At 47.6% G+C, this 16,523-nt stretch overlaps 1 protein-coding gene across 1 annotated transcript in view; it reads left to right on the top strand.

The window, feature by feature from the left end:
* The window catches only part of TMEM123 (transmembrane protein 123), a 56,987-nt gene extending 45,271 nt beyond the window's left edge, over nucleotides 1-11,716 (top strand). The window contains exons 3-5 of the mRNA XM_047878213.1: nucleotides 6,998-7,258; nucleotides 8,138-8,291; nucleotides 9,802-11,716. Of these exons, the coding sequence (XP_047734169.1) occupies nucleotides 6,998-7,258; nucleotides 8,138-8,291; nucleotides 9,802-9,826 (440 nt within the window). The 3' untranslated portion in view covers nucleotides 9,827-11,716. The remainder of the gene's footprint in view (nucleotides 1-6,997; nucleotides 7,259-8,137; nucleotides 8,292-9,801) is intronic.
* The last annotated feature ends 4,807 nt before the right edge of the window (nucleotides 11,717-16,523 follow it).

Raw genomic sequence — 16,523 nt, 5'->3', positions numbered from 1 at the left:
GAGTGTATATACATTTTTACATTAGTGTTTTTGTTATCTTAGGGTAATCAGAAATGGAATTTCTGGATCATATAGTATTTCTATTTTTTATTTTTTTATGTTTGTTGATTTTTGAGAGAGAGGGAGAGGGAGAGAGGATCCGAAGCGGGCTCTGCGCTCTCAGCAGAGAACCTTGATGTGGGGCTCAAACTCGTGAACCGTGTGATCGTGACCTGAGCCAAAGTCGGATGCTCAACTGACTGAGCCACCCAGGTGCCCCTGGTATTTCTATTTTTAATATTTGGAGGAACCTCCATATTGTTTTCCAGAACAACTACACCAGTTTGCATTCCCACGAATGGTTTAAGACGGTTCCCCTTCAGCCACACCCTCGCTAACACCTGTTGTTTATGTTGTTAATGTGAGCCATTCTGACAGGGGTGAGGGGGTATCTCATTTGGGTTTTGATTTGTATTTCCCTGACGATGAGTGACGTTGAGCATTTTTTTCATGTCTGGTGGCCATCTTCATGTCTGTGGGAAAATTTCTCTTCAGATCCTCTACCTGTTTTTTTTTTTAATTGGATTGTTTTTCTTTTGCTGTTGAGTTGAATGACTTCTTTATGTATTTTGAATATTAACCCCTTATGCAGTGATTTGCAAATATCTTCTCTCATTCCATAGGTTGCCTTTTCATTTTGTTGACGGTTTGCTTTGCTGCGCAGAATCTTTTTAGTTCCGTGTCCCATTTGTTTATTTTTTGCTTTTTTGTTGCCTTTGCTTTTGGTACCCGATCAAAAAAAACAATAGCTATGGCTGACGTCAAGGAGTGTACTGCCTATGTTTTCTGCTAGGAGTTTGTGGCTTAAGTCTTAACATTTAAGTCCTTAATCCATTTCACGTTAATTTGTATGTGTGGTGTAAGCCGGTGTTTCCGCTCACCCGGCGTCATTTGGGGAAGACGCTGTTTTCCCCATGGTATATTTTTTGATCTTTTGTTAGAAATTGACCACAGGTGTATGGGTTTATTGGGGCTCTTCTGTTCTCTTGATCTAGATGTCTGTTTTTATGGCAATACATGCTGCCTGGATCAGTACAGATTTGTAGTACAGTTTGAAATTGATGTCTCCAGCTTTGTTCTTTTTTGTCCAGATTACTTGGGCTACTTGAGGTCTTTTGTTGATTCCATATAAACTTACGGATTTCCTCTTTGTGTGAAACATGGCATTGGAATTTTGATTGGGACTGCATTGGGTTATAGACAGCTTTGGGCAGAATGGATTTTTAATAATGATGCCTGACATTTCTTCAGGCACCTTTTTTTTTTTTTTAATTTTTTTTTTCAACGTTTATTTATTTTTGGGACAGAGAGAGAGAGAGAGAGGGAGACACAGGATCCGAAGCAGGCTCCAGGCTCTGAGCCATCAGCCCAGAGCCTGACGCGGGGCTCAAACTCACGGACCGCGAGATCGTGACCTGGCTGAAGTCGGACGCCTAACCGACTGCGCCACCCAGGCGCCCCGGGCAGAATGGATTTTGTAGCGATAGTAATTCTTCCAATACATGAGCATGGAATAGTTTTCCCATTTATTGGCGTCACCTTCAGTTTCTTTTATCAGTGTTTTACAGTTTACTGTCATTCACCTTCCTGGTTACATTTATTCCTGGGTATTTTATTTTCTTGATGCAGTTGTAACTACAATTGTTTTTTTAACTTGCCTTTTTGCAGGTTCTTGGTCAGTGTTTAGAAATGCTGCCGATTTTGCACAGTGATGTCTGTATCCTGCAACTTAACTGAATTTGTTTATTAGTTCCAACACTTGTTTTGGTGGTGTCTTTAGGGTTTTCTGTATGTAATATGCCATCTGTAGATGGCGACAGTTTTACTTTTTCTTTGCCAATTTGCCTTTTATTTTTCTGCCTAATGGCTCTGGCTAGTTGAATAAAAGTGGCAAGAGGGGCATCCTTGTCTTGTTCCTGAGCTTATAGAAGTTTTCATAGAGTATGAAGTTTGCTCTGGGTTTGTTGCATATGGACTTTATTGTGTGAGTTATGTTCCCTCTGTACCCACTTTTTTGAGAGTTTTTATCATTAACAAATTTCTAACCTTTATTTTGTTCATGTGGTGTATAATTGATTCAGAGATGCTGAAGCATCCCTTGCATCCTTGGGAAAAATCCCACTTGATCATGGTGTAGGATCCTTTTAATATATTGATGAATATGGGTCGCTAATACTTTGTTGGAGATCTTTGCATTTATTTTCATCAGAGATAATGGTATTACATCTCTTTGCTTGTGGCATCCTGATCTGGTCTGGGGATCTGGGTAATGCCGGCCTGGTAAAACGTGTTGAGAAGTATCCCCTTCTCTTATATTTCCGAAAGTGTTTGAGAAGGAGTGTTGTTATTTCTTTGAATGTTGAGCAGAACTCAGCCTGTGAAGCGTCTGGCCCTGGACTGTGGTTTGTTGGGAGGTTTTCTTTACTGATTGGATCTCCTTAGTAGTGATAGGTCTGGTCTGGTCTGTTCAGATTCTCTTATCTTCTCATGCTTTCGTCTTAGAAAGTTGTGTGTTTTTAGGAACTTATCCGTTTATTGTAGGTTGACCGATTTTTTTGGCAGATAATTGCTCCTGGCAGTCTCTTACGGTTCTTGCTGATTTTGTGGTATCCGTGTATCTCTTTGATTTCTGATTTTATTTCAGTCCTTTCTGTCTAGGTGATTGTAGCTAAAAGTTTGTTAATTGTGTTCATCCTTTCAAAGAATCAGTTCTTTGTTTCACTGGGCTTTTCATTCTCTCCCATTTTTATTTCCGCTGTGATCTTCGTTGCTTCCTTTCTTCACCTTGAGCTATAATGGTAGGTTGTTGCTTTTGGAACTTTGTCTCTTGAGTAGACGTTCATCTCTGTAAATTTTCCTTATAGAGCCCTTGTTGCTGTATCCCATTCGTTTTGGTGTGTCGTACTTGCATTTTCATTTGTCTTCAGGTATACTTTGATTTCCCTTTTGATTTCTTCTTTGAAGCGTTGTTGAGTAGCATGTCGCTTAAACTTCACGTAGTCGTGAATTTTCAAGTTTTCTCCTAATTGATTTCTAGTTGCATACTGTTGTGGCTGATATGCTTGGTATGTTTTGTTGTGGTTTTTTTTTTTTTTTTTTAATAAGACTTGTTTTGTGGCCTAACATAGTATCTATTCTGGGGAACGTCCCACGTGCACTTGAGAAGAATGTGTCTATCTGTGAAGTCCACCTGGTCTAACATTGTTTAAGGTCAATATTTTTCTTATTTCCCTGCCTAGTTGATCTGACTATAGGGTTGCTCTCATTGGTTTTCTTACTCCCTTTTGGTCTATTAATGGCCGCTTTATACATTTCACTCCTCTATGTTGGGTACATTAAATACACACAAATATCTTATTCTCTTGTTGAATTGACATCTTTATTCAGTGCCCTTTTTTGTCTTATTACATTGTTTGTTTTAAAGTCCATTTTGGGGGCACCCAAGTGGCTTAGTGTGTAGGGCATGTGACTCTTAATCTCAGAGTTGTAAGTTCAAGCCCCACATTGGATATGGAGGCTACTTAAAATTAAAAAATAATAATAATAAAGTCTGTTTTATCTGATTTAAGTGTGGTTACCCCAGCTTTCTTCTAGTTTCCATTTGCACGGAATACCTTTTCCCATCCCTTCACTTTCAGTCCTTGTCTTTGGGTGAGCTCCACTCAGAGACACGAAGTGAAAAGGCACTAGTGTCCCATTTAAAACTAAATGTGATTGTAAAGTCTTCATGTGTATTTTCCACTGCACTTTAAGTGTGTATTTGATGCCCTGATGAAAACACATGGTCACCCTCAACCTTGAAATTGTTAGGTTAAAGGGAAAACATGGCACCTAGCTATACCCTTGGACCCAAGGCTGCAGGAGTGAGGGAAGTGGCTTGAGCAGAGCCGTAAGGAGACAGCCAAGTAAATCCAGACGGTGGACGCGGTGTCCCTGTTGTCAGTGGTCCTGGACACTGGCCTGGTTTCACATTATTGTCCTGGGTAATTGTCTCGATGAACTGAAGAACCCCGGCACCCTCTTTGATATGATGATGTTCAGATGGCGTTGGTGGTGACCATGGGGACAGGGGATGTGACGGTGCAGCTCAGTGCAGGAAATACATACAGCTCATGAAGCTCATGCTCAAAAAAGGGTAAAAATTGGTGCAACTGGGGGAGGGGGAGCTCAGTCAAGTGTCTGATTCTTGATTTCGGCTCAGGTCATGATCTAGTTGTGAGTTCAAGCCCCGCGTGGAACTTTGTGCTGTCAGCGAGGAGCCTGCTTGGGATTCTCTGTTTTCCTCTCCCTCTGCCCCTCCCTCCCCTGCTCTCTCTCTCTCTCTCTCTCTCTCAAAATGAAAATAAAAGGAATAATGACTCACTGATGTTCCCTCTGTAACAGGCACTGTGCTGCTTGCTCAACCTAAATTATCTCTGTTGCCTCTCGTAGAGCCTTGTGTGGCACCGTGTTTTCTAGAGGCAAGAGGGTGAATCTCCTTTTATGAGATCCCTCCCAGTGACCTCATTGTGACTCGATCCCACGTAAGGATCCTGTGTGCCAGTGTGTGGGACATCCTGCGGTCCTGGGGTGAGGGTGTCCCTTTGAGTTGGGCCCGCCCCACGGAGCAGCAGCTGGCATGAGTCGAACACGCCCTTCCCCCACAGCTGTATCCATTGAGCGCTGACTTGGACCTCGGGTGCCTCTGCCTTCCAGAATAATCCTAAGATGATGAAGCCGTGGTCATCCGAACCTAGGGCTTAACCCCCTCTGCCAGGCTGGGCCAAGGCAGCATCGGGGCTGGAGGTGGGGAGGGGACATAGACGGCTGCTGTGCTCTGGTCGTCCTCACATCGCAGGACTGGACGCTGGTGGGCTAGGAGGCCGGGATGCCTGCTTCCGGCCGAGGTGGACTCCTGGGCCTCCCCCGGCTGGGGCCCGACTCCTCCCGACTCGGACTCCACACACCCGTGGCCCAGGTCCTGTGTCCTCCCTGCTGGTCACCCTCCTCCCTCTTCGGAGTGTTGCCACAAGGCAGTCGAGTGGGGCAGGTGCAGCCGGGTGGGGGGTGGGGGGTGGGGGGAGCGAGCTGTGTATACTGTGCAGGGCCTGGGGGCTGCATGGGGCAGGGGTGCGGGCCAGACCGGGGTCGTGGGAAATACCGCCTTTGCTGTCAGTGTGAACAGTCTACACCCAGCTCCGCTTTCTAAGCTTCACCGCCGGGACCGGGCCCTCGTCAGGCCAGAGTCACTCAGTCTCTGTGTCCCCTCAAGTCCAGGGGCTGCTCCCCCGAAGGCTCTCCTGCTTGGTCTGAAGCTGGGGTGGCGTTCTCGTCTGCTCCTTCCTGAGCAGAGGGACGAGCGGACGGGCACACGCACCCTCCCGTGACGACCGTTTGTGCCTCGACGGCGTCTTGTTTCGGCGCTTTTATTGAGATCCGGTCCCGGCTGTGCGCCAGCAGCTGTGCGTTTTTGCAGAGCCATCCCCACAGGAAGTCTGAGCTTTAGGCGCCGAGCGCAGTCACGGGGTTTTGCCTTGTGATGACGACCTCGAAGATTTGTTTTCGGCAACTTGGAAACGCAGTAAGAGTGCGTGCTCCGTGCAGTGTGCTGCGTCCCGGGACTTGCTCTGTGCCCGGAGCCCTGGACCTTGCGAGCCCCTGTCCTGCCCCGGGTGCCACCCACACCCGCACAGCTTCTGTCCCTCGGGGGCCGGAAGACCCGCGAGTGCACATGGGCGCACGAGGGCGTAGTGTCACTGGACGGGAGCACCTCGCCGGCCTCCTGGGATCACGGTGACGCTCGTGGGCATCAGGACAGTTAAAAAGCCTAGGGGCCTGTCGTGTCCATTTGTAGAAATGTTCAGCTGCTCGTTTCTCGAACACGGTTGGGTTTTCTCGCTTGGAAAGACTAAGCCGTCGCGGCTCCGTCTTTGCTGGGGTGACCTGGCGCAGCGAGGGGCCAGGTCTCGGGGCAGGGGCGGGGCAGGAGCGCGGGTCGCACCGCGCGTCCTGGTGGACTGCGCACAGATGGTGCTGGGCTGAAAATGCGATAGAAACTCGAGCTCTTCCCCGTGTCGAATCCACCGCGATAGCACGCACCGGTTTAGAACAAAAGGGAGCGTGTCCGTCCTGAAGCGTGTCGTCTGAGCACAGAGCACCCACAGTAGCTCAGGTTCTTGCCACTTGTGTCCTCTGCTCGGAATCATGAGAATTTACTGGTTCACCGGTCTGCATAGCACAGCAGTGTTCCTTGGGCCTTGTTAAAAAAATGGAGTCACACGGCGCGGACGAGAGCGCACAGTAGGGACCCGCGCCCGGGGGAGGTACCGGGAAGCCGGTAGACACGCGAGCCTGGCGTGTCCGGAAGTCTTCGAAGAAGAAGTCCAGCGGACTGGAGGCAAGGATGTTCCTGTCGGCGGCAGTCCCCTCCAGCAGTGACGGAGCGCGACACCCCGGGCCTGAGTCGCTCTCCCCGGGGAGGAGCGTGCGAGTGCCGGCCGAGAGGAGGAGACAGGCCCCGTGGGACGGCAGCGCCGCGGGTGAGCCCGCGGACAGGGAACAGGCGGAGATGAGCACGGCCGTGCGAAGGGGCGGAGAGAGGACGGAATGTCTCTGTCCCCGGCAGCGTGCGTGTGGGGTGAGCTGGCGCTGCCGTCGCCGGGGCGGGGACCCGGGGCACGTGCTCGGTGCGCACGGGTCCGAATCGTCCCCGTGAAGGCCTCCGCCCCAGGCGCGAACAGGGGTCTCCGGGATTGAGGGGTGTCTGGAGCCTCCAGCTGTGGGAGGTCGTCCCGACGGCCACGCCCGCGGGGGGGGGGGGGGGGGCGGGGGCGTCACACCTGACAGGCTCACCGGCTGGCCAGGTGGCATGGGGTGCACACTCCCGGCCACCCACCACCCGCGCCGGCTCCGTCCTCCCGTCAACTCCCTTCCCAGAGATGAGGGCCCTGTGTCATGTTCATGTGTCTCATTCTCGCAGGCAACGCCACCACGGTGACCTCCAGCCACACGGGTGCGCCCCCCAACACGACGAAAGCCCTCACGTCCGCCCTGTCCCAAGTCCTCAGGACACACGCTGTCAGCACCTCGACGCCCACAGCAGCACGCGGATTCACAACACAGGGGGCCTCCCCGAATACGACCTCCACCACCCACGTCTCCCACAGCGCGTCCCAGACGCCGTCCACCGCGAGCACGGCCCACAACCGTTCGGCCACCTCTGTGCCTTCACCCGTGACAAGTACGTATGGGAGCTGAGCCCCTTCCGTGCTCAAAGCCGGTGTCAGATGCCGCACTCGCGGGGCTCCGTTCTGGCGGGAGTGCGGATGACCGTATCGTGTACAGCAATCACCGGTGCGTGTGCCGCCAACCTTGTCCCCGTAGGAAGCGGGTTTCCCCTGAACCAGGCCATGTGACTGGAGGAGGAAGTCCTACCCGGATGGTCCTTCGCGTGGTTGTCTGGGCCCCTCATGCGCGCCTGGGTGGGGCCTCCACCCCCACAGCGTGCTCACGGTGGTGTTGGCTCCTGGGTGTCACGGGCGCGGCCACACACATGGTGTCCGCCAGCACGCTTCGTGCTTGGACTTAAGATGGAACGTGAAACCACGAGCTCAGAACCTTGGCATCGTCCCTTCAAGGTTTTCCAAGTTCAGGTCCACTTGAAGGCCAGCACAAACGGCAGGCTTCGTCGTGTCTGCCGCAGATTTCTGTATTTTCTACCCTAAAGCCTTATTCCTGCAGTTTGTGTTCTGAAATCCGCTGTAATGTCACCAGGGTCCTCGATGTGATACAACAGTCTATTTATCGAACGGAGAACTTCTGTTAGACGCCCTCGTTCAGACGGGCGGTCCAGCGGTCCAGAGATTCTTCCTGGGACAAGGGAGTAAGGAAACAGTCCCAGAGGGTGCTGCCCGAGGCTGTGGTCCCCAGCACAAACACCCTCAGGTGGGGGAGGGGCAGGGGGAAGCGCTGCAACTGCTGGAGGGGCCCCGGGGCCACCAGGCAGGAGGCCGGCTGGGGAGCTCCTCCCCCGGCTCTGCTTCTTTGGATAGAAATTCGAGTGGCAGCTTTTTGTAATGTTTTTTAAAAACCACTAAAGCCTACTTTTCTTTTTTCCTAGTCACAGCAACTATCAATTCTAAAGAAAACCCAGGATCGAAATTTGATATTGGCAGCTTTCTCGGTGGCATCGTATTAACCCTGGGAGTTCTGTCGATTCTGTACTTCGGATGCAAAACGTACTATTCACGAAGAGGCATTCGGTACAGAACCATGTGAGTTTTGATAGGATTTCTGTATTTCTTTCACGATCGTGACAAAGTACCGAAAGGGGGCCACAGATTTATGAATTGTACTTGCAAACAAAAAATGGATGCACGTGCCGGTACAAATGTCCCGCTTCCTGACGGTCTCCCTCTTCCCTCACCCCTGTGACCGTACCAGGAGGGTGTGGCTGGTGCTCGTCAGTAGCACTAAGGGAACATCCTTGGTAGAAACCTGGTTTTAAAGAAATTCTTCACGGTCTCATTTTCTAAGTCATTGCATCAAGTGAGTTGAGAGCTCTTACCACGTTCACCCTTTCCATAACTGTGTGGGTCTTACATTATTTGGAGGGTTTAAGTCCCTTTTGGGGTTTTTTCGCTCTTACTAGAATACAAGAGCCAATTCGTTCCTTTGATTCTTAATGTACTGTAAATACCACCGAAGGGCTACTTTTCCCGACTTTTTAACTCGTCATACACGTGTGTCCCACACCGACTTTCACGTCGGGAGCTGATTTAACCAGCTCAAACTGGTTTAGCAAACTTGCTTTCAGAGCATCGAGGTGTTTTGCCAGATTCTGTGTTTCTAGAAATATTTATCATGTGTGCTTGATAAATTTCACCAGTTAAACAGAAGGTACGTCTTGATCATAGGACGTGAAATGCCACTCAGCATCAGTGTTTATTGATGTAAATGAGGCTACAAGTAGTGAAGCAAACCGTGTTTTCGTTTTAAATTGCCTTAAGCACACAGCATGTGGCTGTAGCTAGTAGGAGCCAGTCTTTACATACACAGCCGTGCACCGCTGCCTGGGAGGGGCTGTGCCTGGAGTCTGTTGACAGAGCCCCAAAGTACCTCACGGACTCAAGTGAAAGTCCGCGCTGCTTTCATTTTGTTCCCCCTCTACGGCATGTCTCCGAAGTTAGGGTGCACCTTACCGTCCACGGACCACAGCGCCTTTTTCTTAGTGCTACGTGACGGCACATTTAGAAGCCAAGAGCTGCTCTGAAGTTTGAGTTCTTCCAGAACGCTGGATTTGTCTGTCCCGCTCAAAACTGGAGACGTTCCCCACGTAGCAGTTGTAGCAGTGAGCATGAAAAGGCTACCCGCGGTGACAGAAGCGTGCAGGGGTGGGGTTTGGTGCAGGAGCGGCACTTCTGGGCACCTTCCCACGTGCTTGCTTGGCTTCAGGTCCTCTGCAAAAACGAATAAAGGAAGTCAGTCCGTAAATAGGGTTTCCGGGAGCATGAAAATGAGGTATGTGACACCCGACACACAGGGGATGGTCAAGGAAGGAGGGTGCCTGTTTTAGATTTCTGTGGCTATCGGCCGAGAAGCCACAAGGGGCAGAGCAGACATTCGAGGGTCACTATGGGAACCCTTACGCCCCAGGGTACACTGGACACTTGAACAAATTTCACGTAAATGACAATTTTCATTCTGCAGCTTTGAAGTTATGTAAAAATAGGAACCGAAACAGCTTTGGCACGAATACAAAACAATTTTACCTTTTGATTACAGCGATGAACACGATGCCATCATTTAAGGGACTCCAGGCACCAATGGGAAGATCAGTACAGCCCTATCGATGAATTTGGATGATTCTCCTTGGAAACAGTATACGCAGATCATGTTTATATAGTACATTGTACGTTATACGCATGTAAAGATTCCTCAGGATTACTGAAGATAGAGTTTGGTTTCGGTTTTTAAATGAGCATTTGCAGTGGTTACAGTCACTTCTAAAAACACAGACCAGTGCCGTTCTCCTTCTTGTGGTCTTGGTCACGCCGGGGGAGTAACTCACTGTGCCGGCACGTACTGACGACGACACAGACCTTCACTGCTCCCCAGAGCCGGCTCTGCTCTAAAGCCACACCGCAGAAATTCCGAGTAAATCAGGTCTCCGACATAACTTCAGTTTTAAAGCTTCATGCTTGGGTGAAAAACAAAATGCACCACCCTGCCCCCAGCACGAGAACGTGTGGCTGAGCCCTGTTAGAGCTTGTGTCATCATTACAGCTTCTGTGGCACTTAGTCTTTTCCCTCTCTCATCTCTGCACGTCGTAGCAGTGTGTTCACGATCTCGTCCGCTTACCTTCCTACTGTGAGTGTTGCCACTGCTGGAAACTGCGCTGTTTCATACGCACCAGTTAACTGTAGGTTGAGTTGTAGGATGGTTTAATGTAGTGTAAACATACTAACATAAGCCCCTGTGGGATTTCTCTAGAGTTCTAGAAGGCTGTGTGGATCGATCCAGGGATAGGAGGGCACCCCTCAGGCTACTGACCTCCAGGAAGAAGATGCTGTATTTTTGTGCACTGTTGATTTTATCTGATTTGGGGATATACTAAAAAACCTTTATTCCAAATACAAATCCTTAAGCAATTTTTAAGACCAGAAACTTTTCTTATTCTTTAGGCCCCTCCTCTCCTGTAGAGGGGCACTTTAGGCTGTATTAGGTTAACAGAAAAAGCACAGTATTGTCGGGACACCAGTATCAGTCAACTTATGTTTGGGTGTTCAGTTTTCGAGTTTACGTTACAGCAGTCCAAACTCACGGTCAAGTTTTGACAAGAAAAAAAGCTGTTTCAGTCATACTAAGTGACTACGCAAAGTAAAGTACCACCACTTTCTGCCAACAAGCTAAGCTGTCCTGATGACAGTGCATCTACACTGAAGAGGATGGCCCTTCAGGGACCAGCTTTTGGCCTTCAGAGAATGTCAAGAATTTTGATACAGGACAATCCTTCCTAGTCACTGTGCAGCCAGCTGAGGTGGTGACCATGGGTAGTGTGGTGAGGACAGAGGTGGGCTGATTGTGTAACTTGCCTACCTGGTCTTTAAACCACTTTGATGGATACAGTGATGGGGGCCTTTTACCTTTTCCTCCTTTTGTCTTCTGCATTCTTCAGAGTTCAGTACTTGAGGTCGAACCTTGTCTTCCCTGATACTTGCTTCTCTAGCACTTTGAAGATGTGAAACCACTTTAAGTACTACAGGTCATTATATGCCTTTAAATATAGAAATAATGTAATGTTTTCTCTCTGCTACCTTCAAATACCAGTACTTGGGTGCAGTCACTTTTTTTGGTTATCTGCAAAAATAGAGGGAAGTGGTAACATGAACCACTGTTTCCCTAAGCATAAATTTATATCCCAATTATGTTTAAATATTTCATTGCATTCTCGGAGAATGTATTTACTTGAACATACATTAGAATCCAATCTGTGACTTTAAATGTCTTTGGATAAAGTTAACTTGCATACAGATAAATGAGAGTTCGCAATATAGTACAGTGAGAATTTTGTATTTTTGAGGAGGAAAATTTAAAGCAAATTTTTTACCTCTTTTTTCTTTTTCTTGTAATGACAAGCTTTTGGTATTTCATTGTTACTGAGATCTATTTTTAGAATAAAATTTTGTCTTCATCTAAGAGGTTTGTGTGTGTGGTTTTCTTTCATTTCCACAAACTCAAGAGAAATGAAAGCCCCAAATAAAGACACTATTTAAGTGTGTTTGGCTGAGAAAGCTGTTAGAAGTGCAAATTCTTACCCACACCCAGACATCCTGATTCAATGTGTTAACGATCCCACCTGGGAAATTCGTAGGACCACCAACCTCTGAGAAGGACTGCTCCGGATTCTCCTTTCATGCCCCTGCTTTATGCAGTTGGGTAGAATTATAAAAACAGGTACATTTGTGTTAGAAATAAAAAAATGACTGCCCCCAGTATACAGTCCAGCAATACACTGAGGGGTCTCCCTGCACCTACGAGACCCCCATTGTGGTCTCGACCACTTGGAACCTGTCACAGGACAGCTTGGGGGGGCCTGCGTGGTTCAGTCACTTGAGCATCCGACTCTCGATTTTCAGTTTGGGTCACGATCTCACGGTTTGTGAGATTGAGCCCCGTGTTGGGCTCTTGGTGCAGAGCCTGCTTGGGATTCTCTCTCAAAAATAAACACTAAAGAAAAAAAGAAGGGAGGTCTTGTGGCAGGTAGCACTTCGGTCTGTAGAGGTCGGACGGTGTCCTACCTGCAATGCCCAAGTTCACAGGCATCCCTGCTCGCGTGCAGAAGCAGCAGACTGGTACAGTTCTGCCCGACTCGCATCCTCAACAGAAAACCGTCAGCAGTCCAGGAAGCCTGGTCTGTCCCTGCCCAGACAGAGGAGCTGAGCTCTAAAAGCAAGAAAAACATAAGAAACATACATCCTACCAAGACTGAATCACCAGGCAAAAATCTCCCCATGAACAACAGCTGGGACCAGGTGGCTTCACTGGTAAATTTTACCAAAGAAGAAATAATGCTAATCCTTCCCAAACTCTTCCAAAAAAATAGAGGAGGGAACACTCACAAACTCTTTTTTTTTTTTAATTTTTTTTTACCTTTATTTTTGAGAAAGCATGCAAGGGGGAGGGGCAGAGAGAGAGGGAAACAGAATCCCAAGTAGGCTCCAGGCTCTGATCTGTCAGCACAGAGCCCGACACGGGGCTCGAACCCACAAACCGTGAGATCATGACCTGAGCCGAAGTCGGATGCTTCACCGACTGAGCCACCCAGGCCCCCACAAACTCATTTTTTAAAGTAATCTCCTGGGGCACCTGGGTGGCACAGTCGGTTAAGCGTCCAACTTCAGCCAGGTCACGATCTTGCGGTCCGTGAGTTCGAGCCCCGCGTCGGGCTCTGGGCTGATGGCTCAGAACCTGGAGCCTGTTTCCGATTCTGTGTCTCCCTCTCTCTCTGCCCTTCCCCCGTTCATGCTCTCTCTCTGTCCCAAAAATAAATAAACGTTGAAAAACAAAATTAAAAAAAAAAATCTCCATGCCCAACATGGGGCGTGAACTCACAACCCCAAGATCGAGTCACCTGTTCTGCCTGAGCAAGCCGGGTGCCCCCCACAAACACATTTTAAAAAGCCAGCATTGGGGCACCTGGGTGGCGCAGTCGGTTAAGCGTCCGACTTCAGCCAGGTCACCATCTCGCGGTCCGTGAGTTCGAGCCCCGCGTCAGGCTCTGGGCTGATGGCTCGGAGCCTGGAGCCTGTTTCTGATGCTGTGTCTCCCTCTCTCTCTGCCCCTCCCCCCCGTTCATGCTCTGTTTCTCTCTGTCCCAAAAATAAATAAAAAACGTTGAAAAAAAAATTAAAAAAAAAAAAAAAAGCCAGCATTACCCTGATCCCAAAGGCAGAGTCCCTGAAGAATATAGATGCAAAAATCTTTAAAACTAGCAAAGAGAATTCGGCCCATTTAAAGGATCATTTGCCGGGACACCTGTGATTTATCCCTGGGATGCAAGGCTTTTCTGACACATGCACGTAACCAACGTGATACACCACAATGATGGACTGCGATCATACAGGTTTGGTTTTCTTAGACAAAAGCATCTGACAAAATTCAACATCTGTTCACGATGAAATCTTAAATTAGATCTGGAGGAATGTCCTTCCGCTATCGTACGTGGACAGCGTACAGGCTATCCTCAGGGTCACAAGGAAGACGGGGGTGGGGCACCTGGGCAGCTTAGCCAGTTAAGCGTCCGACTTCAGCTCAGGTCATGATCTCGAGGTTCATGAGGTCGAGCCCCCATGTCAGACTCTGTGCTGACAGCTCAGAGCCTGGAGCCTGTTTCAGAATCTGTGTCTCCCTCTCTCCCTGCCCTTTCCCTGCTCACCCTCTCTCTCAAAAATAAGTAAACAAAAAAGAAAAAGAAGACGGGGTAATCACTATTTGCACACAAGATGAGAAGTTCGAGCCAGAGCAGTTAAAAAGCAAGAAAAGGCATCAGAATTGCAAAAGTACAATAGTCTTTATTTGCACACATGTTCTCATAAACAGAAAACCCTAAAGATCCATCAAAACCGGTTAGAGCTAATGGACACAGTAAAGTTGCGAGATAAGAAACCAATGCTCAAAAAGCAGTACTTCTACATACTGACAACAAAGCGTCTGAAAAATAAAGATGATCCCATATTTATAACACCAAAAACAAAGTACCTGCGATTAAATTTAATCAAAAACCACAAAGATTTCTACACTGAAGACGACAAGACACTGGGGAAAGACACTGAAAACATAAACAGAAAGGTATCCTGTGTTCATGGATTGGCAGAATTAATGCTGGCAAAACCCATAATCTGTAGTCCTCTTAAACCTGGTACCCATCCTGCCCGTCCAGCCTTGTTTCTCGTCTCAGTATTCACTTTCTTTTTCCAAAAATGCCTCATCCATTTTTGTCTTCATATTTCTCCCTCTGCCTGGAAAATACCTCTGTTCTCCAATTCAGCATACTCTAATCCTACTTAATCCTTGATAGCCAACAGTAGACAAAAATCAATGACATTGACAGACTACAAAACCCAGAAACGGACCCACACCTATATGGTCAGCTCATCTTCGGCAAAGCAGAAAAGAATACACAATGGAAAAAAGTCTCTTCAACAAAAAGTGACGGGAAAACTGGATGGTTGACATGCAGGAGAATGAAACCGTACCACCTCTTTTTTTTTAATGTTTGTTTCTGAGAGAGACAGAACGTGAGTGGGGGAGGGGCAGAGAGAGGAAGACACAGAATTCGAAGCAGGTTCCAGGCTGGAACCAACGAGCTGTGAGAACATGACATTAACCAAAGGCGGACACTTAAATGAGCCACCCAGGCACCCCCTGTACCACTTCCTTACACCATATACAGAAATAAATTCAAAATGGTTGAAAAGCCTAAATGTGAGACAAGAAACCACCAAAATCCTAGAGAACACAGGCAACTTCTTACTAGACGAGTCTCCAAAGGCAGGGAAACAAAAGCAAACATGAACTATTGGGACCTCATCAAGACAAAGACCTTCTGCCCAGTGAAGGAAACAATCAACAAAACTAAAAGACGACCTACTAAATGTTAGAAGATGTTTGCAAAAGACAGATAGTATCCAATAAAGGGATAGTATCCAAACTATAAAGAACTAATCAAACGGGCAGAAGACATGAATAGACCTTTTTCCAAAGATATCCAGATGGCTAACAGATGTCACACATCTCAAAAAAAGTGTCCTATATATACTTACATATTTTATATATATACATTTACATATATTTATATATACTTATACACACACATACATATATATATATATATATATATTTTTTTTTTTTTTTAAGTGTATTTATCTTGAGGGAGACACAGAATCCCAAGCAGGAGCCACGCTGTCAGCACAGATCCTGACATGTGGGGCTCGAGTCCATGAACTGTGAGATCATGACCTGAGATGAAATCAAGAGTCCGACGCTCAACCAACAACCTCCCAGGCACCCCTCAAGTGACATACTTTAAAAATCTGCATAGGGGCCCCTGGGTGGCTCACGTGCTTAAGCATCAGACTTCGGCTCAGGTCATGATTTCAGTTAGTTCATGAGTTAGAGCCCAGCATCAGGCTCTGTGCTGACAGCCTGGAGCCTGCTTCAGATTCTGTGTCTCCCTCTCTCTCTGCCCCTCCCCAACTCGCGTGCAAACATCAACATAAGAAAAAAAAAAAAAAATCCACATATACTGGTCTCACACAGCATATGTGTGCTGTTCAAGGCTTATCCGTACCATGTGTAGACCGCCACCCCGGCCTCCAACAATCTACACTTCACTGAGCCTAAATTTGCACCGTTTACAAGTCTCCTAGGGTTTTAAGCATTAAATAAAGCAATTAACAAAGCATCTGACATTTGCCTCTTGGTTCAAGTACACCTGTTATGATTATCATCGTTAGGAGAGCAAAAAGGAAGCGACTAAAACCGACTCACCCTGATCTAGGCAGACAGGACTCAGCAAGTAGATAAAATGTGAATCACGTTACCACTTCCTTACACTTCATGCAATATTTTTACCGAACGCAAGAAAGACGTTCTTACACATTAAAATGGACTAGCTTAACAAAGCCAAGACAGATAAACTTTCAAATACACAGAATTCAAATTTAAACACTTGGTTCTTATGCTGGATCACAGTCCGTGCAATTTTTAAAAATATTAACGCAACTTACTAGAATAATTTGTCCAAAAAGCACAGGCTAAGGAGCCAGGCAGACCCATGTTCAAATTTTCCTATATGGCTGTTGACAGGAATCAGGCTAATGTGCTTCTCGCACATTGCTTTGTCTTCGAGGGCCACCGTTAACAGAGCGCCAGACTGAGTGACTTGAAGGATGGGGAGCATAACAGCCCGGGACCGCATCCTAACTGTTTAAAGAATACAGCA

The sequence above is a fragment of the Prionailurus viverrinus genome, chromosome D1 (assembly GCF_022837055.1).
Source record: "Prionailurus viverrinus isolate Anna chromosome D1, UM_Priviv_1.0, whole genome shotgun sequence".
NCBI classification, from domain to species: Eukaryota; Metazoa; Chordata; class Mammalia; order Carnivora; family Felidae; genus Prionailurus; species Prionailurus viverrinus.
The sequence above is the reverse complement of the archived record's forward strand: the minus strand, read 5'-3'. Positions and strand labels throughout refer to the sequence as shown.